The 23,336-nt window shown below is 40.0% G+C and overlaps 3 protein-coding genes across 3 annotated transcripts; all 3 read left to right on the top strand.

Moving 5' to 3' along the window:
• The first annotated feature begins 137 nt into the window (after positions 1 to 137).
• Positions 138 to 2,582, top strand: LOC141769649 (zinc-binding protein A33-like). The gene has a single exon (XM_074638941.1). The coding sequence runs from the start codon at positions 272 to 274 to the stop codon at positions 1,715 to 1,717; it is 1,446 nt and encodes a 481-aa protein (XP_074495042.1). The 5' UTR covers positions 138 to 271; the 3' UTR covers positions 1,718 to 2,582.
• An 11,448-nt stretch (positions 2,583 to 14,030) lies between these two features.
• LOC141769650 (zinc-binding protein A33-like) lies at positions 14,031 to 17,163 on the top strand. Its single transcript, XM_074638942.1, has one exon. The coding sequence runs from the start codon at positions 14,194 to 14,196 to the stop codon at positions 15,637 to 15,639; it is 1,446 nt and encodes a 481-aa protein (XP_074495043.1). The 5' UTR covers positions 14,031 to 14,193; the 3' UTR covers positions 15,640 to 17,163.
• Positions 17,164 to 20,642: 3,479 nt separating this feature from the next.
• LOC141769651 (zinc-binding protein A33-like) lies at positions 20,643 to 23,285 on the top strand. Its single transcript, XM_074638944.1, has one exon. The coding sequence runs from the start codon at positions 20,888 to 20,890 to the stop codon at positions 22,310 to 22,312; it is 1,425 nt and encodes a 474-aa protein (XP_074495045.1). The 5' UTR covers positions 20,643 to 20,887; the 3' UTR covers positions 22,313 to 23,285.
• The last annotated feature ends 51 nt before the right edge of the window (positions 23,286 to 23,336 follow it).

The following is a 23,336-nucleotide window of genomic DNA, read 5'->3' as shown; positions in this document are numbered from 1 at the left end:
ATTTTTTTAACCAAGTAACAATGCTAAGGCCCATTATGTGGAAAGCTTCTGTAAAATGTGTTAATTAATCAAATAGCACCATCTGCTGGTTAGAAAATTAAATGTCAGTTATTTACTTATAAGAATGGAAACTGAAACTTAAAGCTGATTTCAACATTGCTGAGACGCCATTACAGGGTGAAGGATCTCCACTGTAAACACAGATCAGAAGGATTGTAATCTGTCATTTAAAGGGACACAGATTTGGTGAGTCTTGCTGTTAATCGAGGAAATGGCTGAGAAAGTTGTTCTTTTTGAAAGTTTCCTGAATTGCCATGTGTGTTCAGAGACTTTCAGAGATCCTGTGTCTCTGAGCTGCAGCCACAGCTTCTGTTCAAGCTGCCTGAAGAAATTCTGGGAACAAGCTGAAAACAAAAACTGTCCCATTTGTAAAACAAAGTCCTCAACAGATGAACCAGCAGTGAACTTTGCTCTGAAGGAACTGGCTGACTCGTTTGCTGGGAGACAGAATGCTGGATCATCTGAGACAGAAAAAGAAGAGAAGAAAGAGGAAGTTGTGTGTGATAAACATCCAGAGGTCCCATATTGGTTCTGTGAGGACGAAGATAAAGCTGTGTGTCCTGTCTGTGAGTTTTCTCTCCACCAGAGTCACAAGGTGGTTCCTGTAGAACAAGCAGTCAGTGACCTGAAGGACCAGCTGAAATCTGACTTAGAGTCTCTACAGGACAAGAGGGACAAACACAAACAAGTAGAGAAAACATACGATGAAGTGATTCAACACTCCAAGAAGCAGCTGTTGTCCACAGAGAGGCAGATCAGAGCAGAGTTCAACAAGCTCCACCAGTTCCTGAAAGAGGAAGAGGAGTCCAGACTGGCAGCTCTGAGGGAGGAAGAGGAGCAGAAGGGGAAGACTATCAGCAGAGAGATGAAGATGATTCAGGAGCACATCTCCTCTCTGTCAGACAGTATCTCTGCTGTTGAAGAAGACCTGCAGAAACACAACGTGCCCTTCCTCAGCAGTTATAAAGCCACTCAGACCAGAGCCAGAGTCCAGTGCTCACTGTCAGATCCACAGCTGGTCTCAGGAGCGCTGATAGATGTGGCCAAACACCTGGGCAACCTGTCCTTCAGAGTCTGGGAGAAGATGAAGGACAAGGTCCACTTCAGTCCTGTCATTCTGGACCCAAACACTGCACACCGCTGGCTCTATCTGTCTGATGATCTGACCAGTGTGAGATGTGGAGACACAATCCAGCAGCTTCCTGACAATCCAGAGAGAAACACACAGTATGTCACTGTTCTGGGCTCTGAGGGCTTCAGCTCAGGGAAACACAGCTGGGAGGTGGAGGTGGGAGACCATCCTCACTGGTTTATAGGTTTGACTAAAGATTCAGTTGACAGGAAGGGAGAGGTAGGAGCTTCACCAGAAGATGGAATCTGGTGTTTAACTCATCGCAGTGGAAAATACACTAATGGTCTTTGTGAGATAGTCGGAGTGAAGAAGACTCTCCAGAGGATCAGAGTCCAGCTGGACTATGACAGGGGGGAGGTGTCCTTCTATGACCCTGAAGACATGACTCACATCTCCACTCACAGAGACACTTTCACTGAGAAACTCTTCCCATGGTTCAGTATTGGATCAGCTGGTGATGCTAAAACTGCTGATATCAAAATCTGTCAAACTGAGATTCTCTGTGATGTTCAGGGAGGGTGGTGAGGTCAAAGTGATTTATTAGGATTTTTATAACGGAGGTGTTTTCTTGTCAGTTACAGATAATTCCAGTTAGTTCTTTATAGGAGAGAATCTGTCATTTGAAAGTACATGAAGAAGATGTAGAGATCCAGATGAGAGAAAAAATAAGATTTGATCTCTTTCAGCAAATAACATGATGTGTTTGTGTCGTAGAACTGGGACGAGTAGATTTCATGTGATCATTTTATTTTTACTTTTATCTACAGATTTTTTTTAAATTATTTTCAAGTATGAACAAACTTCAGTTTGCATATTTTTTTCAAATAGTCTTTAATTTTAAATCATATAACCACAGAAAGCTTCACCTTACCTTGTTCCTTTTTGACATTTCAGAATTACTTTTCATCTTTTAATTATCCAGGTTGTGAAAGTAATTCAGTAAATAACTTTCTGGAAATGCATTTATATGATTACATTCAGATTTCTAAATGCTTTATAAAAATCAACATCATGTTTTACTTTGCAGAATGGACTAATGTTGATAATAATAATTCATCTGTAATTTGTTTACCATGTGTGACTGTTGACTGTCAGACATATTTTATATATTATCTGTTTTATCCAAACAAACTCAATTTACTTTCTTATTTGTGTTTCTTTGAATGTAGAAAATTCTGCAGAAAATGCTTGTTAATATTTATATTACTCTTCAATGTTTAAACCAAATTAGAGAAGCCTAAAATTGCAATAAAATTAAAAATATTGACTTTAAGATTGTATGGATTAGGGCTGCAACTAAAGACTGTTTCTATTATCAATGAATCTGTTGATTGAAATATCAGAAAACTGAAAAATGCCAAATAAAAACAACAAATTCTCAAATTGGAGCAAATGTTTGGAATTTTGTCTTGATAAATAATTTTCTCATTTCCAATAATACATATTAAATGTTGACGGCAAAGCCCTGACCTTGAATTGAATTGTGGATGTTGAATTTTAAAGGTTGCGAGCAGTGGTCACCTTAATCTTGATCTCTAACATTAATCTTTATCTTTCAGACTGCATAGCAGCATTTATTTCATAATTCTTGAACATTTATGAAGGCGGAGCTGCTGTTTGTTCCTCTGTGTTTATGTTAATTGTCCATTAGATGTGAAACAACCCATCAGCACATGAGACTGTGTTGGATGAACTGCAGGATTTCACACTGTGGATTCACTTCATGTTGGATTCAACAACTTGTATGTTTTCTACCTGGTCAGCAAATATTCTGGTCAGAAACATTAGGGACGCACCGATACCGGTACTGGATCGATATCGGGCCGATATTGATTCAAATAACTGGATCAGATATCGGTGACTGTTACGTGCCTGCAGGGCCAGACAGGCCTGCAGAGTTTTTCTCCTGTGTTGTTCTGCCCCTCCTCCTTGTCTTGCAGGTGCTTCCAGGAAAGAGTTAATGGAGGTGATTGGAGTCCACCTGTGCAGAGTTTGCCAGCTGCAATTAGCTCACACTAATTCCATCCAGCCAATCGCTGTCGTGGGCTGCCCATAAAAGAGGCACACTCTGGGTTCTCTCGCTCTCTCTCTAACTCATTTGTAATGAGGTATTTGTATGTTGAAGTCTCTTGTTTCCAGAGGGAAAGGACAGATAAGGTTTGTGGTAAGGAGGTAGAGGGCATAGGTAAGTCTGGGGTACCCTGTACACTTGCACGTAGGTTGTTTCATGTCTAGAAACACTAGGTTTAGTGGTTGTTGCCATCCCATGTATGTTTTGTAAAACTGCTGTTAGTAGAGAAGTTAGTCAGCCTTTTTGTTTGTTGTGTTAAAGAAGACAGATTTAGTTAGGCCTAGTTTTGGTTTCTTAATTTTGATTATTTGGCAAAACTATATTGTCCCTACCTCCCCCACATTTGTGAACCTTCCGTTGTACTGAAATAAACTGTTACAGTTTGAAACTTCACGTTGACTCTGTGTTAATTTGGTTGTTGTTTAGTTATTGTTCCACTTTGTGGACGTAACAAATGGGGGCTCGTCCGGGATCCTTTTTCCCATGAACAACTCAACAACCGAATTGATGATGAGTCACTGTGGTAGTTGGAAAAATGTGTTAAAATGGCGTTTAATCTAAAGGATTTTGTGAATAGTCCTAATTTGGAGCAAGTTGAGAGATGTCGTAAAGACGATTTACTTAGCATTGCGGCACACTTCAACATTGTAGTGTCCAAATATAGTGTAAAAAAAGAAATAAAAGTGAAATTAATTGAAAAATTGGTCGAATTAAATGTTTTAGAGGTTCTAGGAAACCCTGATTCCTCTGTTGATGGAAGTTTACATGAGGCAGGTTCCCTAGAAGAACCAAAGACTCCCAAGGAGGAGCAAATAGAATTAACTACTCCTACGAGGAAAGTAGCTGAAAGTGATCCCCCACCTGCAACATTACCACGCTTTGAGGCTTTCTCTCCAGGCAGTCGAGGTTCTAGCAGTGATGCTAAACTTAAGGTTCGTCTGGCTCGCCTTCAGTTAGAAGAGAAGGAAATGGTGCGTAAGGCAGAGTATGAACATCGATTACAGCTTCGTAAATTAGAACTGGAGGCAGAAGTTAGAATACGGGAGCTTGATTTAGAGGCCCTGAGAATCACTTCCAATCAGTCTCTAAAACCTTCATCTGAGGAGGGTGTACCAAAACATGATGTTCGTAAAACTAGGTTTGATGTCAGTAAGCATATTGCACTTGTGCCAACATTTAGAGAGCCAGAAGTTGATTCTTACGCCGGGGCCACACAGCGCGCATCATGCTCGCATGACGGCAGCGTCACGTCGTGGCCGCGTCATGCCCACCTAGGGTGTTCACACTAGACGCGAGTTACCCACGTCTCGGGAGCGTCCCGGAGCTACCTGTCAGCTGTGTTTTTGCTGTTGCTGACAGCCCTTTCTTTCTACATAGAGTTTGCCTTTTAATGGCCATTTAACTTCATAATAAATGTGATTTATATTTATTTAAGACAAAAAAGGGTAAGAACTGTGTGGTATTTTGTAAATATTATTAAAAACAAGCAAATAAATTCATACATAAATATTAATATATAGCCCATATAAATCCCTCTTTTCTGTCAGTGAAGAGGGATTTATATATATACAATGAGGAGGGATTTCTATGGGATATATATATATATATATATATATATATATATATATAAATCCCTCTTCATTGACAGTGAAGAGGGATTTCTGTGGGCTATATATTAATACAAAAAAATAAATACATTAGTAGTAAGAGAGAGCCTACAGCAATCCCTCTTCACTTTGACTGGCACAGTTTTAAACAACATTTCCAGGGGGTTTCGGGTTCCTGTTCTACAGCATTCCAGGTTGCGGCTTTTATCGAAAAGGACTTAATTTACATCTGGGGCGGGACAGCAATTTACATTATAAATGCTGATGTTCCGACATCTCAGGCAACTTGGAGCTTTTCACCACCTTGTTGCTGAACTGCGCCTTGATGGAGAAAAACACCTGAAGTATTTCAGAATGATATAAGTAAAGTGTTTTTTTTTTATTATTATAAAACAAAGCAAAATAAACAGTTTCGTTATTTGTTAACCTTTAGAAAACGAAAATTATTATTAAATATCTTTAAAAAAAAATTAAATAACACCTCTAAAAGAAAGAACAATAAAGTTACGTGATGAGAGAGAGAGAGAGATCACCTGATGTTCTTATAACCTATTAACCCAGTCTATTATATGTATAGCATATGTAGGGTTTCTGCTATGACTACTACATTGTTTACATAATTAAAAGCCTGTACTATATTAACTTGATGGAAACCTGCAAGTAGACAACTGCTTTATTTAGAGTATTTCAGAATAAAAGCATTGTGTTAATGAATGAATGATTCTGTGCACTAAAAACGCTAGAGGACTTTTATTTTGAAATCTAGATAGGAAGTGTAAAATATTGATGGTCAGTGACATATTCTACAGATGTCTAGACATGGAAACTGTAATCTTGCTCATATACTGTCAATAGATCACCTTCACTGTCTGTTGCTGCTGGGAGACGCAGCCGAGAGGTAAGCGGCAAGCGTGAAAAATAGGCGAGCCTTCTATTCTATAAAATAGACGTGCGTCTGACGCGCGTGTGACGTGCGTCTGACGCGCGTGTGACGTGCGTCTGACGCGCGTGTGACGTGCGTCTCATGCGGGCAGTGTGTCCACTCTAACCTGTTAACATGGACGCCGAAATAAAAAACAACACGTTGCCGTCACGCGAGCATGATGCGCACTGTGTGGCCCGGGCTTTACTTTGGTGCATTTGAACGGATTGCTACTGCACTAGATTGGCCCAAGGACATGTGGCCCATCTTATTACAGTGTAAGTTGGTAGGTAAGGCACAGGAAGTAGTATCATCTCTTTCGTTGGAAGACAGTTTGAACTACAAGGTTCTTAAGGAGTCTATTTTGCGTGCCTATGAGCTTGTGCCAGAGGCCTACAGACAGAAGTTCAGGAATCATAGGAAACTGGCTGGACAGACCTTTTGTTGAGTTTGAACGTGAGAAAGGTATTCTTTTTGATAAGTGGTGTGCAGCCAATGATGTTAAGAATAACTTTGTCCCTCCGTCAGTTGATTCTTTTGGAGGACTTTAAGGATGCTCTCTCAGAGAAAATGGTAATGTTCTTAAATGAACAGAAGGTGACCTCAGTGAGTAAAGCAGCAGTACTATCAGATGAGTTTGTTCTTACTCACAAGAATGTGTTTGTGTCTTCCTCTCGTCCAGATAAAGTCACTGTGTCGCGTCCTGTGAGACCTGATCCCTCACTGGAGAAAACCTGGGGACCACGGTCTCCTCCACGTAGTGAGCGTGAGTGCTTTTACTGTCGGAAAAAAGGTCATCTTGTTGCTGATTGTTTGACTCTAAAGCGTAAACAACAAAATCCGTATAACCCAACACAACCGAAAGGTGTGGGTCTGGTGAAGACTGTGTCCATGCCAGGAATCAAGAAAGTTCAGTGAGGATGTTGAACCTGATCCCTGTTTCAAACCTTTCATTCAAAAAGGTTTTGTTTCACTTACTGGTGATCCAAAAGACCAGCAGTCGGTAACGATTTTGAGAGACACAGGAGGTTCCCAGTCGATAATTCGAGCAGGTATCTTACCATTGTCGTCTATCTCATCATGTAACTCAAGTGCAATTGTACAGGGTGTTGGAATGAGTTATATTCCGGCCCCTTTACATAATGTACATGTTCACCATGCCCTGGTTAGTGGGTTATTCAAAGTTGCTGTTCTTCCTGCGTTACCAATTAAGGGTGTTGACTTTATTCTGAGCAATGATGTGGCTGGTGGTAAGGTTGTGCCAGTTCCTGAGGTGGTTGAAAGCTCTCCTACCACTTCTGAGTCTGACCAACTGGGACAACTGCTCCCCAGTGTCTTTCCGGCTTGTGCTGTTACCAGGGCCCAGTCAAAGAAGTATGGTCTTGATTTGTCTGACACTATCTTTGTTAATGACCAGGTTCCTGAGATTGCTGTGACACAGTCTGATAGTCAGCTTACTGATCGGCCCGCTGACATCATGTCTCAGTCCACTCGAGAGGTTGTTGAACTCCCGGCAAGTCGTGTGGAATACATTGCTGCACAAAAAGGTGATTCCACTCTTTCCAAATGTCTGTCTGCTGTCTTTAGTCAGGAAGAAGCTAAGAAAAAGAAAATGGCTTATCTGTTAAATGATGGCTTGTTGATGCGTCGCTGGACAAGTGAAGTTTCAGAGGATGTAGATGTAGACTGTAATGCAATTTACCAAGTTGTTGTTCCCACTGTGTATCGTTCACAGGTACTGTCCTTAGCTCATGATCACCATTGGTCAGGACATATGGGGGTTACAAAAACTTATAATAGAGTCCTTAGACATTTCTTCTGGCCTGGACTCAAGTCTGATGTTGTTCGTTACTGTCGTACCTGCCATGTGTGTCAGGTTTCAGGGAAACCAAATCAGGTGATTGCTCCTGCTCCTCTCAACCCGATTCCAGTGCTGGGTGAGCCATTTGGGAAAGTAATTGTTGATTGTGTTGGACCGTTGCCAAAGACTAAGAGCGGTAATCAGTTTTTGGTCACAATTATGTGCTCTTCCACCAGATTCCCAGAAGCCATTCCGCTACGGAAAATCACAGCTCCGGTTGTCACCAAGGCTCTTGTGAAGTTTTTCACGGTATTTGGTCTGCCTTGTGAGATACAAACTGACCAAGGTACCAATTTCAAGTCCAGAGTCTTTGCTCAGGCCCTGAAGGCCTTAGGAATTAAGCATGTAACCTCTAGTGCTTACCATCCAGAGAGCCAGGGGGCACTAGAGAGATTCCACCAGACTCTGAAATCAATGCTGCGCAAACACTGCCATGACAGTCAGAAAGATTGGGATGATGGCATTCCTCTTTTGATGTTTGCTGCCCGTGAAGCAGTGCAAGAGTCACTCGGCTTCAGTCCTGCACAGTTAGTGTTTGGACATGAAGTTAGGGGTCCATTAAAGGTTCTCAAAGAACAGTTGGTGTCTCCAACAGTCAAGATAAAAAGTGTTCCTGAGTATGTTGCCATGCTTAAAGTTCGTCTGCAGCGCGCCTGCTCATTGGCTAAAGAGGCTCTAGAATCTTCTCAGGTAAAGATGAAGCAGCACTATGACCAGAAGGCAGTCGCCCATTCATTTCAGCCAGGTGACAAAGTTTTGCTTCTCTTGCCTGTGTCCGGTTCGGCCCTCTCTATCAAGTTTTCAGGTCCCTATGTAGTAGAGAAGAAGCTTAGTGATACAAACTACATTATCCAGACACCTGACTGCAGGCGACGGACCCGAGTGTGTCATGTAAAAATGATAAAACTGTATCATTCTCGAGATGATCAAAGTGAGTCATCTCCAGTCCATGATGTGAAGACTATTGTTTCACCTGTTGTCTCTTTTGCAGGAGTGAGTAGTGCTGGTGATGAAGATGGGTTGGTGATGCGAAATGCCACACCACAGGGGGCAAGGTTGAGCAACTCTGAGGTATTGTCTAATTTGCCCCAATACTTATCTCATCTCCGTAGTAACCAGCGTAAAGATATTGAACAGATAATAGGTGAGTTTCCAAGTTTGTTTGGTGATGTTCCCTCCCGGACTTCTGTCGTCAGTCACGACATTGTCTTGACCTGCCCTCGGCCGATAAAGCGAAATGCTTATCGGGCAAGTCCAGCAAAAAGGGAGGTGATGAAAAAGGAGGTTGACTATCTTCTTAAGAATGGATTTGCAGACTGTTGCTGATGCATATCCTTTGCCACTTATGGATGACTGTATTGATGAGATTGGTCCGGCAAAATTTGTCACAAAGCTTGACATGTTAAAAGGGTATTGGCAAGTCCCTTTAACTCCACGTGCTTCAGAGATTTCTGCTTTTGTGACCCCTGATCATTTCCTTCAGTACACGGTGATGCCCTTCGGCATGTGTAATGCTCCTGCTACCTTCCAGAGACTGGTCAACAAAGTACTTGGAGGTGTCTCAAACTGCAGAGCCTATTTAGATGACATTGTTGTTTACACCGATGATTGGGAGAGCCACAAGGCCACATTAAGGGAAGTTTTCTGCCGACTTTCAGCGGCATCTTTGACCCTTAACCTTGCAAAATATGATTTTGGCAAAGGCACTGTTCTTTATCTTGGTCAGCAGGTCGGTCAAGGAAGGGTGCGTCCTGCAGATGCAAAGGTAGCTGCCATTGCTGCATTCCCTGTACCCACCACCAGGAGGGAATTACGGCGTTATCTGGGGATGGCCGGGTTCTTTCGTCGGTATTGTATGAACTTTTCCACTGTGGCGGCCCCACTGACTACTTTGACCAGTCCATCCAAGCCCTTTGTTTGGACGGATGAGTGCCAAAAGTCCTTCGAGAGTCTAAAAGCTCTATTGTGTTGTGGTCCAGTTTTGTCTGCCCCAAATTTTTCCTTGCCTTTCAAGGTAGAGGTTGATGCCAGTGGTGTCGGGGCTGGAGCGGTGCTTCTGCAGGAGGACACCCAGGGTGTTGACCATCCCGTGAGTTATTTTTCTCGCAAATTCAATAAGCATCAGCTTAATTATTCCACTATTGAGAAGGAGGCCCTCGCTTTGTTGTTGGCTTTGCAACATTTTGAGGTCTATCTTGCATCCAGTGTTGAACCCATTAGAGTCTACACAGATCATAATCCTTTGGTGTTCCTCTCAAGGATGTACAATCACAACCAGCGTTTAATGCGTTGGTCGCTGATGGTTCAGGGGTTCAACCTAGAAATAATACATAAAAAAGGGTCTGAAAATGTGGTAGCTGATGCACTATCACGTAGTTAACAGGTTTGTAGTATAGCATTGTGTGTATATAATTCCAGCCATAGTTGGAATCTTATGGGTGGAGGTGTTACGTGCCTGCAGGGCCAGACAGGCCTGCAGAGTTTTTCTCCTGTGTTGTTCTGCCCCTCCTCCTTGTCTTGCAGGTGCTTCCAGGAAAGAGTTAATGGAGGTGATTGGAGTCCACCTGTGCAGAGTTTGCCAGCTGCAATTAGCTCACACTAATTCCATCCAGCCAATCGCTGTCGTGGGCTGCCCATAAAAGAGGCACACTCTGGGCTCTCTCGCTCTCTAACTCATTTGTAATGAGGTATTTGTATGTTGAAGTCTCTTGTTTCCAGTGGGAAAGGACAGATAAGGTTTGTGGTAAGGAAGTAGAGGGCATAGGTAAGTCTGGGGTACCCTGTACACTTGCACGTAGGTTGTTTCATGTCTAGAAACACTAGGTTTAGTGGTTGTTGCCATCCCATGTATGTTTTGTAAAACTGCTGTTAGTAGAGAAGTTAGTCAGCCTTTTTGTTTGTTGTGTTAAAGAAGACAGATTTAGTTAGGCCTAGTTTTGGTTTCTTAATTTTGATTATTTGGCAAAACTATATTGTCCCTACCTCCCCCACATTTGTGAACCTTCCGTTGTACTGAAATAAACTGTTACAGTTTGAAACTTCACGTTGACTCTGTGTTAATTTGGTTGTTTAGTTATTGTTCCACTTTGTGGACGTAACAGTGACAATGAGGCTGATCTATTCAATTCAATTTTATGTTTATATACTATATACATGATATACTTATCTTACTTCTACATGTTTGGATTATTGTGTTCAGTATCATGGAATAAAACAATGGACTAATGTTACACTACAGCAGGCTGAGCAGGGACAACAACTGGTGAGTGAAACATCCACATTTAGTCTTTATTAACTTAAATTATAGTTATGAAGAAATCAGTCAGACTGTTAGATTAATGTGTTGTTCAACTCCCTGTTTACTTTATCTCGGCACCCGAGTGTGCACATTTTGACCCTGGCACTAGCAAGACGCAGGGCGTGCCTGAGGAGTTATCTGTAGCCTACAGTACCTCCTCATTTCACTACAAAAACCAAAATAAGGTGGCAGCTGGCTGGAGAAGATCACTAGATAACAACCTACTTGCTCTTGGCTATATCGTACGTTATTATCACAAATAAAACGTGTGTTTTCTGATAAAAAAAAAGTATGAACGTAGGAAGATAACAAGTACTACTAACCCATCTTTGGGTGGTTACGTCTTCAGCTCCAGTCTGATCTGGAGCTCACAGCTGATATGTTCCTGGTTTGTTTACATGATGTAACAGAAGTGCAGATTTAACGTATTCAGTGGACAGAGAGCGTCAGATGCACGATGCAGCGCGATAGTTGGACGCTCGCATCCAGTTAGGACACGGTGTTAGTTTATAACCTATTTTGTGGACAAAACAGCATGTGTGTGCGTGCGCACCTGTGCGCATAAGTGGCAGTATGTATACACTTCTCTGTCAGTTTATTTCTTTCATGAAACATGATGATGTTAAAGATACACTTAATAAAGGCTATATGAGGTGAAAAAAAATGCCCCCCCTGTCAAAGCTGATTGCCCGCCCGCCCCTAAAACTCTGGCCCTGACCCTGGCATCAATGTGGCCTCCATCTGAGTGTGTTGGTGCTTTACTTTGTGTGACTGCGCCCCCTGCTGGAGCTCATTCACTCTCTGAACTGCCTCTCATCTGTCAGTTGGACTCAAAGTGCTGTGCTATGGAGGTAGGAACCTGCCAAGATAAAAAACAAATAAATAAATGACTTGATAAATACATACATATGCCATTAAATGTACCAAAAATATTAAAAATAGATGTAGGCATTGATTAATTGATAAAATGTGACATAAAATGATATTTGCTGCTTTATTTATTTATCATTTTATTAATTCCCCTGTGTAATCTTTAATTACAGTTTTATTAACTTTTCCATTTCTTTCTTTATTTTAAATTAATTTTCAATATTATTTTTAAATTAATTAATTACTTATTAAATTGAATGTACTTGACATCAATATTTATTTATTTATCAAGTAATTTATTTATTCATTTTTTATTTTGGCCGGTTTCGTCCTCCATACTGTTCCTAAAAGTGACATGCAGGCAAAGTGAAGCAACAGTCACTCTTGGTGCTGATGGTCAACAAGCGCTCCTCGTGTTCTCTGAACTACGTACAAAAGGCAGCCATCCTGCACTGACAACACAGAGCCCCATAGCAAAGCATGCGAGATCATCTTCATCACATGTGAGGATTTAATGCTTTTCTCTGTTTCATATCAACTAGTGCAGTGCCCGTTGAAAACATGTCTGTTCAGAACGGGCTGAATGCTCGGCCTGTGGCGTTGCTGCTTGCAGCTTTCTCGAGAACTGCTCATACAAACAACTTCACACTCGACTTTGTGCTTCCTTGAGTCCTGAGCAGTACACCTGCCATGACATAGTTGCATCACACACCCAAGTTTCCCAACTACTAACAGTCAGAAACACCAGTGATAAACACTCTGGTTCACGAAGAAAAAACAGCCAGGAGCAGACTTTACTTTTAGACAACTGCCTGGGGCCTCCAATTTCCAAGGAAATTCACTTAGTTACATTCCACCACTGGAGAAGTGATTAAATGAACATGGTGCAGGATAAATATGTGAAAATGGTAAAACTGATGCAACAATCACAATCTGGTGCAGAAGGCAACCTTGGACAAATAAATACCAACACCTCCAAATACCAACAAATGCTGAATATTTACAACACAAATTGATCCAGTATTTAAGAGTATAGTAGCAAAGTAACACGACCACACAGACTGAGGAATGTACCATGCCTTGTGCTGCCTTGAGGTCTCCAGTGCTAGATTTAAATAGTACTAACTGTGAGCTGGATTCACTTTATGTTTAGCAATAACTGCAATGTTTGGGACATAACCATACAACCATTTAACCAGCCAACTGACAGTTTCATGCACGCATACATACACATGTCCACAGAGAAAAGACCCTCCTCCGCCTCAAGCTAGTATGAAATGGTTGATACCAATGGATTCACAAGGTTCGTTAATGCGTTAAAGTAATTAGTGGCGTTAAAACAAATTTGCGTTAATACGTTATTATTGCGTTAACTTTGACAGATATACGTAAATCAAGATATAAATTGACTAATCCAAAGCTAGTAGAGTTGAATCATATCGCCCACCCTGAACATACAGTGTGTATATTCCTCACATTACATATATCTCTCCTAATATCTCTGCTTCCATGTGTCGCTCCAGGTTTTGTCCAAAGCGGTTGGACGTGCCACTACTCCATCCTGTTCCGGATGCTGATGCAGGTGATCATGTGGATGTTTTTTGTGCCGTGTGAGATTGGAGCTCAGACTGTCGTCTACTGTGCTGTGTCAGATGAAGCTGCCAAACACAGCGGAGGTTACTTCGTCGACTGCCGACCAGCTACTCTGCGTCCTTTCGCAAGAGATGCTGGTGTGGCAAAGAAACTGTGGGAGGCCAGTGAGAGACTGGTGAAACTGGCCTGATGGTGGAGCTGATTCTTAGACAGTTATTTATGGTTATGTACGTTTTTTTATGTTTATGTTTTTCATTCATATTTTCACTGTGTACCATGCATGAGTACATTTTTATTTAATAAAAATATGATTTCATGATTTAACACTTTGGTTGAATAACACATGATTTGACATGGTGGTTATTTCTTAAAACATGTTAAACATAAAATATTAAATTTGTGTTTTAACTAGGTGTTTCTGGAGTCAAACATTTGTTTACAAAGTCAACACATTTTATTATTTATGTTTTGTTTTTGACTTAAAAATACATATTCTTTTAAACTGGTAACAATGCTAAGGCACATTATGTGGAAAGTTTCTGTAAAATATGTTAATTAATCAAATAGCACCATCTGCTGGTTAGAAAATTAAATGTCAGTTATTTATTTAAAAGAATAGAAACTGAAACTTAAAGCTGATTTCAACATTGCTGAGACGCCATTACAGGGTGAAGGATCTCCACTGTAAACACAGATCAGAAGGATTGTAACCTGTAATTCAAAGGGACACAGATTTGGTGAGTCTTGCTGTTAATCGGACGATTCACAAATCAGAGGAAATGGCTGAGAAAGTTGTTCTTGTTGAAAGTTTCCTGAACTGCCATGTGTGTTCAGAGACTTTCAGAGATCCTGTGTCTCTGAGCTGCAGCCACAGCTTCTGTTCAAGCTGCCTGAAGAAATTCTGGGAACAAGCTGAAAACAAAAACTGTCCCATTTGTAAAAGAAAATCATCAAAGGAATTTCCAGGAGTGAACTTTGCTCTGAAGGAACTGTCTGACTCGTTTGCTGGGAGACAGAAAGCTGGATCATCTGAGACAGAAAAAGAAGAGAAGAAAGAGGAGGTGGTGTGTAGTAAACATCCAGAAGTCCCATATATGTTCTGTAAGGATGAAGATAAAGCTGTGTGTCCTGTCTGTGAGTTTTCTATCCACCAGAGTCACAAGGTGGTTCCTGTAGAACAAGCAGTCAGTGACCTGAAGGACCAGCTGGAATCTGACTTAGAGTCTCTACAGGACAAGAGGGACAAACACAAACAAGTAGAGAAAACATACAATGAAGTGATTCAACACTCCAAGAAGCAGCTGTTGTCCACAGAGAGGCAGATCAGAGCAGAGTTCAACAAGCTCCAGCAGTTCCTGAAAGAGGAAGAGGAGTCCAGACTGGCAGCTCTGAGGGAGGAAGAGGAGCAGAAGGGGAAGACTATCAGCAGAGAGATGAAGATGATTCAGGAGCACATCTCCTCTCTGTCAGACAGTATCTCTGCTGTTGAAGAAGACCTGCAGAAACACAACGTGCCCTTCCTCAGCAGTTATAAAGCCACTCAGACCAGAGCCAGAGTCCAGTGCTCACTGTCAGATCCACAGCTGGTCTCAGGAGCGCTGATAGATGGGGCCAAACACCTGGGCAACCTGTCCTTCAGAGTTTGGGAGAAGATGAAGGACAAGGTCCACTTCAGTTCTGTCATTCTGGACCCAAACACTGCAACCTACAATCTCTATCTGTCTGATGATCTGACCAGTGTGAGATGTGGAGACACAAACCAGCAGCTTCCTGACAATCCAGAGAGACACACTAAGTATCACATTGTTCTGGGCTCTGAGGGCTTCAGCTCAGGGAAACACAGCTGGGAGGTGGAGGTGGGAGACCATCCTCTCTGGAATGTAGGTTTGGTTAAAGAGTCAGCTGACATGAAAGAGAAGGCAGGCGCTTCACCAGAAGATGGAATCTGGTGTTTAGCTCATCGCAGTGGAAAATACACTAATGGAGCTGGTAAGACAGTCAGAGTGAAGAAGAGTCTCCAGAGGATCAGAGTCCAGCTGGACTATGACAGGGGGGAGGTGTCCTTCTACGACCCTGAAGACATGACTCACATCTCCACTCTCAGAGACTCTTTCACTGAGAAACTCTTCCCATGGTTCAATATTGGAAAGGCTGGTGATGCAAAAACTGTTGATATCAAAATCTGTCAAACTGAGATTCTCTGTGATGTTCAGGGAGGGTGGTGAGGTCGAAATGATTTATTAGGATTTTTATAACAGAGGTGTTTTTTTGTCAGTTAGTTCTTTATAGGAGAGAATCTGTCATTTGAAAGTACATGAAGAAGATGTAGACATCCAGATGAGAGAAAACACAAGATTTGATCTCTTTCAGCAAATAACATGATGTGTTTGTGTCGTAGAACTGGGACGAGTAGATTTCTTGTGATCATTTTATTTTTACTTTTACCTAAAGATTTTTTATTTTATTTTCAAGTATTAACAAACTTCAGTTGGCATATTTGTTTTACAAATAGTCTTTAATTTTAAATCATATAACCACAGAAAGCCTCACCTTACCTTGTTTATTTTGACATTTTAGAATTACTTTTCATCTTTTAATTATCCAGGTTGTGAAAGTAATTCAGTAAATAACTTTCTGGAAATGCATTTATATGATTACATTCAGATTTCTAAATGCTTTATAAAAATCAACATCATGTTTTACTTTGCAGAATGGACCAATATTGATAATAATAATTCATCTGTTATTTCTTTACCATGTGTGACTGTTGACTGTCAGACATATTTTATATATTATCTCTGTTTTATCCAAAAAAACTCAATTTACTTTCTTATTTGTGTTTCTTTGAATGTAGAAAATTCTGCAGAAATTGCTTGATAATATTTATATTACTCTTCAATGTTTAAACCAATTTAGAGAAGCCCAACATTGCAATAAAATTGAAAATATTGACTTTAAGATTGTGTGGATTAGGGCTGCAACTCAAGACTGTTTCCATTATCAATGAATCTGTTGATTGAAATATCAGAAAACTGTGAAAAATGCTAAATAAAAACAACAAATTCTCAAATTGGAGCAAATGTTTGGAATTTTGTCTTGATAAATAATTTCCTCATTTCCAATAATACATATTAAATGTTGACTGCAAAGCCCTGACCTTGAATTTAATTGTGGATGTTGAATTTTAAAGGTTGCGAGCAGTGGTCACCTTAATCTTGATCTCTAACATTAATCTTTATCTTTCAGACTGCATAGCAGCATTTATTTCATAATTCTTGAACATTTATGAAGGTGGAGCTGCTGTTTGTTCCTCTGTGTTTATGTTAATTGTCCATTAGATGTGAAACAACCCATCAGCACATGAGACTGTGTTGGATGAACTGCAGGATTTCACACTGTGGATTCACTTCATGTTGGATTCAACAACTTGTATGTTTTCTACCTGGTCAGCAAATATTCTGGTCAGAAACATTAGGGACGCACCGATACCGGTACTGGATCGATATCAGGCCGATATTGATTCAAATAACTGGATCAGATATCGGTGACATTGAGGCTGATCCATTCAATTCTATTTTATGTTTATATACTATATACATTATATACTGTAATTTTAATTCGTTTAAGTTTTTACCAATTTGTTGCTGCATTAAAAAATGTTACACTTGAATTGTAATTACTGTTAATTTTGAAGATATTTTACCAAGTTACTGTATGATTTATTATTTAATAAAAAAGAACAATTAAATCAATTTATATCTATGTATTTATTGGTCACATTTTGTCTTACAAAGTTAGGAAAGCAATGTTTAAGTCAAGTTTGATGTTGCCTTTCACATAAAAGAATGATCCCAGTCACTTCCACACAGTGAGGCATACAGCTTCTTACTCACTGGCATCAGATCGGTACTCGGTATCGGCTGATACCCAAAGCCTAGGTATCGCTCTCGGTATCGGGACTGAAGAAGTCTGATCGGTGCATCCCTAAAAAACATTAACGAGTTCATTTCTGTCCCGAGTTTCTTCTATCAATATAAAATCAAAGCTGTGCTGCAACACAGAAACTGATTCACTTTTCTATTTAAATGATCATTTTATTGATAACACCTTAACACATTTTCTTGAAGTTATAGAAACACGTGTAGCATGTAAGAGAACAGAGCAATAATCCGAAGAATCAGAGAACTAGAGGATTAATATTATTATAGAGAAGAAACCCAAAGTGACAGAAAGAGACAAAGGGAAACTAGAAAGAGCCGACTGCAGAGAAATGATTGAATAAGGTTGGAAACAGAGGGAATGGGAGAAAGAGTGAAAGACGAAGAGAAGCCAACTCAGTGTTGTCAGTGCAACTTAGTCACTGGCTGGAGAAAGAAGATGGCAGAGGTTCAGAGTGAACACAGTGGCTCCAGTTTATCTCAGCGATGCTTCATCTGACTAAACAGCTGACAGGAAGGCAGCAGAGCTCGCACTGACCTCAAGAGACCAGAGAAGGACCGGTAATGTAGTTTATATGTAGAGCTGCACAATGAATCATTTTCTGTCATGATGTCAGCTTTGATCTTTCATACAGAATCAGGGTTTATTAGCGCTATTGGTGCATTTCATTTAGTTAAGAAAGTAAAAAGCATCTGGAAACAGTTGCTGATATTAGATGAATAAAGGAGAATGATTTTGTTCCTCAAAATCTCTGAGGAAAACAATCATGTATCAACATCATGATGTCGAACTGTAATCATTTTGGTCATAACTGTGATCAATAATTATAATGGGAGCTTTTTCTTATCCTACAGTGATAAACTGCTGTTGTCTCTGACTGCATTGTCTGATAGATTTAGAGACACTAAAGTCAACTTATTGTGCAGCTACATTAGAAGCATCAATGTGGCCTCCATCTGAGTGTGTTGGTGCTTTACTTTGTGTGACTGCGCCCCCTGCTGGAGCTCATTCACTCTCTGAACTGCCTCTCATCTGTCAGTTGGACTCAAAGTGCTGTACTATGGAGGTACGAACCTGCCAAGATAAAAAAAATAAAAAAAATAAATGACTAGATAAATACAGAAATATGCCATTAAATGTACCAAAAATGTTATAAATAGATGTAGGCATTGATTAATTGATAAAATGTGACATAAAATGATATTTGCTTCTTTATTTATTTATCATTGTATTAATTCCCCTATATGCTCTTTAATTACATTTTTATTAACTTTTCCATTTCTTTATTTATTTTAAATTAATTTTCAATAATATTTTTGAATTCTTTTTTGAATTAATTAATTAATTATTATATTGTATGTATTTAAGACATCAATATTTCTTTATTTATCAAGTAATTTATTCATTCATTTTTTATTTTGGCAGGTTTCATCCTCCATACTGTTCCTCACAGTGACATGCAGGCGAAGTGAAGCAACAGTCACTCTTGGTGCTGATGGTCAACAAGCGCTCCTCATGTTCTCTGAGCTACGTACAAAAGGCAGCCATTCTGCACCAACAACACAGAGCCCCATAGAAAAAAGCATGCGAGATCATCTTCATCACATGTGAGGATTTAATGCTTTTCTCTGTTTTATATCAACTAGTGCAGTGCCCGTTGAAAACATGTCTGTTCAGAACGGGCTGAATGCTCGGCCTGTGGCGTTGCTGCTTGCAGCTTTCTCGAGAACAGCTCATACAAACAACTTCACACTCGACTTTGTGCTTCCTTGAGTCCTGAGCAGTACACCTGCCATGACATAGTTGCATCACACACCCAAGTTTCCCAACTACTAACAGTCAGAAACACCAGTGATAAACACTCTGGTTCACGAAGAAAAAACAGCCAGGAGCAGACTTTACTTTTAGACAACTGCCTGGGGCCTCCAATTTCCAAGGAAATTCACTTAGTTACATTCCACCACTGGAGAAGTGAATAAATGAACATGGTGCAGGATAAATATGTGAAAATGGTAAAACACTGATGCAACAACCACAATCTGGTGCAAAAGGCAACCTTGGACAAATAAATATGACCAACAAATTCTGAATATTTACAACACAAATTGGTCCAGTATTTAAGAGTATAATAGCAAAGTAACACGACCACACAGACTGAGGAATGTACCATGCCTTGTGCTGCCTTGAGGTCTCCAGTGCTAGCTTTAAATAGTACTAACTGTGAGCTGGATTCACTTTATGTTTAGCAATAACTGCAATGTTTGGGACATAACCATACAACCATTTAACCAGCCAACTTACAGTTTCATGCACGCATACATACACATGTCCACAATGAAAAGACCCTCCTCCGCCTCAAGCTAGTATGAAATGGTTGATACCAATGGATTCCTTGTGTTTTTATAGTTTCATATGATACCAGTATCTTCACTCTAGTTTTAAAACTGATACCATACAACTTAAAAATCACAAGTTGCGTTAAAGAAATTAGTGGAGTTAAAACAAATTTGTGTTAATACATTATTATTGTGTTAACTTTGACAGATATACGTAAATCAAGATATAAAATGACTAATCCAAAGCTAGTAGAGTTGAATCATATCGCCCACCTTGAACATACAGTGTGTATATTCCTCACATTACATATATCTCTCCTAATATCTCTGCTTCCATGTGTCGCTCCAGGTTTTGTCCAAAGCGGTTGGACGTGCCACTACTCCATCCTGTTCCGGATGCTGATGCAGGTGATCATGTGGATGTTTTTTGTGCCGTGTGAGATTGGAGCTCAGACTGTCGTCTGCTGTGCTGTGTCAGATGAAGCTGCCAAACACAGCGGAGGTTACTTCGTCGACTGCCGACCAGCTACTCTGCGTCCTTTCGCAAGAGACGCTGGTGTGGCAAAGAAACTGTGGGAGACCAGTGAGAGACTGGTGAACCTGGCCTGATGGTGGAGCTGATTCTTAGAGAGTTATTTATGGTTATGTTCGTTTTTTTTAATTTCATGTTTTTCATTCATATTTTCACTGTGTACCATGCATGAGTACATTTTTATTTAATAAAAATATGATTTAATGATTTAACACTTTGGTTTTATAACACATGATTTGACATGGTGGTTATTTCTTAAAACATGTTAAACATAAAATATTAAATTTGTGTTTTAACTAGGTGTTTCTGGAGTCAAACATTTGTTTACAATGTCAACGCATTTTATTATGTAAGTTTTGTTTTTCACTTAAAAATAAATATTTTTTTAACAAGTAACAATGCTAAGGCACATTATGTTGAAAGTTTCTGTAAAATACGTTAATTAATCAAATAGCACCATCTGCTGGTTAGAAAATTAAATGTCAGTTATTTACTTAAAAGAATGGAAACTGAAACTTAAAGCTGATTTCAACATTGCTGAGACGCCATTACAGGGTGAAGGATCTCCACTGTAAACACAGATCAGAAGGATTGTAACCTGTAATTCTAAGGGACACAGATTTGGTGAGTCTTGCTGTTAATCGGACGATTCACAAATCAGAGGAAATGGCTGAGAAGGTTGTTCTTGTTGAAAGTTTCCTGAACTGCCATGTGTGTTCAGAGACTTTCAGAGATCCTGTGTCTCTGAGCTGCAGCCACAGCTTCTGTTCAAGCTGCCTGAAGAAATTCTGGGAACAAGCTGAAAACAAAAACTGTCCCATTTGTAAAAGAAAATCATCAAAGGAATTTCCAGGAGTGAACTTTGCTCTGAAGGAACTGTCTGACTCGTTTGCTGAGAGACAGAAAGCTGGATCATCTGAGCCAGAAAAAGAAGAGAAGAAGGTGGAGGTGGTGTGTGATAAACATCCAGAAGTCCCATATATGTTCTGTAAGGATGAAGAGAGAGCTGTGTGTCCTGTCTGTGAGTTTTCTCTCCACCAGAGTCACAAGGTGGTTCCTATAGAACAAGTAGTCAATGACCTGAAGGACCAGCTGAAATCTGACTTAAAGTCTCTACAGGACAAGAGGAACAAACACAAACAAGTGGAGAAAAAATATGATGGAATGGTAAAACACTCCAAGAAGCAGCTGTTGTCCACAGAGAGGCAGATCAGAGCAGAGTTCAACAAGCTCCACCAGTTCCTGAAAGAGGAAGAGGAGTCCAGACTGGCAGCTCTGAGGGAGGAAGAGGAGCAGAAGGGGAAGACTATCAGCAGAGAGATGAAGATGATTCAGGAGCACATCTCCTCTCTGTCAGACAGTATCTCTGCTGTTGAAGAAGACCTGCAGAAACACAACGTGCCCTTCCTCAGCAGTTATAAAGCCACTCAGACCAGAGCCAGAGTCCAGTGCTCACTGTCAGATCCACAGCTGGTCTCAGGAGCGCTGATAGATGTGGCCAAACACCTGGGCAACCTGTCCTTCAGAGTCTGGGAGAAGATGAAGGACAAGGTCCACTTCAGTCCTGTCATTCTGGACCCAAACACTGCAAGCCCCATTCTCTATCTGTCTGATGATCTGATCAGTGTGAGACGTGGAGACACAAAGCAGCAGCTTCCTGACAATCCAGAGAGAAACACTAAGTATAACACTGTTCTGGGCTCTGAGGGCTTCAGCTCAGGGAAACACAGCTGGGAGGTGGAGGTGGGAGACCATCCTCACTGGGCTGTAGGTTTGACTAAAGAGTCAGCTGACAGGAAGGGAGAGCGAATTCATTCACCAGAATATGGAATCTGGTGTTTAGCTCATCACAGTGGAAAATACACTGATGGTCTTTGTGAGACAGTCAGAGTGAAAAAGAGTCTCCAGAGAATCAGAGTCCAGCTGGACTATGACAGGGGGGAGGTGTCCTTCTACGACTCTGAAGACATGACTCACATCTACACTCACAGAGACACTTTCACTGAGAAACTCTTCCCATGGTTCAATATTGGAAAGGCTGTTGATGCTAAAACTGTTGATATCAAAATCTGTCAAACTGAGATTCTCTGAGATGTTCAGGGAGGGTGATGAGGTCGAAGTGATTTATTAGGATTTTTATAACGGAGGTGTTTTCTTGTCAGTTAGTTCTTTATGGTAGAGAATCTGTAATTTCAAAGTACATGAAGAAAATATAGAGATTAAGGTTAAAGAAAAAAATCAGATTTGATCTCTTTAAGCAAATTACATGATGGAACACATTCCTTGGTTGTTGTAAAATATATTTCCAAATCACAGAATTAGAAACTAAAGCATAAATGGAGGCAGAATAAGTTGTGTGAAGCATTCTCGCCAAAATGGTGTTTGTGATGTAAATATGCTGCAAGAACTGGGACGAGTAGATTTACTGTCATAATTATATTTTTACGTTTATCTACAGATTTTTTTATTTTATTTTCCAAGGACCTACAACATTAAGTTTACATTAAAAAAAGCAATAATTTTAAATTGCATAATCACAAAAAGCCTAATTTTACCTTGTTTATTTTTTACATTTCACAATTGCTTCATTGTGTTTCATAGTAACTGGTTACTTTCATAGATAAACGCTTCAGTTCCTTCACTTGTTTTATGTGCAAACAAATCAGTTTAGCAGTGATGATGCAGAATTACATTCTATTCATTTTATATCATTTTGAACAAATATTTTCAGAGTCAACATACCAAATAATACAGTTGATAGTGTGGATTTATGGGTATAATTTTCATTCTGTTTAGTTTCACAAGGTGGAGACAAAGTACACTTTTTTTTTACAGGCTGGCGAGCATTTTGATCATTTTATTTCCACTGTCACATTTTTTACATGGATACTATTGTTTCCTGCACAGTTTTGTAATTGTTCATGTAATTATCTCAGAAATCAGATACACAAATAGAATTATTTAGCACTAAAGAGGCTGCCTGTTAGTTTGTGTTACTGTAGCATCTTCTTTTAAATTCAGATGTTGTGGATACAGATTGCTAATAAATAAAATACTTTATCGTTATTTCCATGTTTCTTTTACATTCTTCCTTCTGTGTTTTTCTAATTCTTTC

The sequence above is a fragment of the Sebastes fasciatus genome, chromosome 6 (assembly GCF_043250625.1).
Source record: "Sebastes fasciatus isolate fSebFas1 chromosome 6, fSebFas1.pri, whole genome shotgun sequence".
Taxonomy (NCBI): Eukaryota; Metazoa; Chordata; class Actinopteri; order Perciformes; family Sebastidae; genus Sebastes; species Sebastes fasciatus.
Note: the sequence above shows the minus strand (reverse complement) of the source record. Positions and strands in the feature narration are given on the sequence as shown.

What these genes read in the sequence shown, in the direction of transcription:
- LOC141769649 (XM_074638941.1), top strand. Translation starts at nt 272, where the DNA reads ATGGCTGAGAAAGTTGTTCTTTTTGAAAGTTTCCTGAATTGCCATGTG.
- LOC141769650 (XM_074638942.1), top strand. Translation starts at nt 14,194, where the DNA reads ATGGCTGAGAAAGTTGTTCTTGTTGAAAGTTTCCTGAACTGCCATGTG.
- LOC141769651 (XM_074638944.1), top strand. Translation starts at nt 20,888, where the DNA reads ATGGCTGAGAAGGTTGTTCTTGTTGAAAGTTTCCTGAACTGCCATGTG.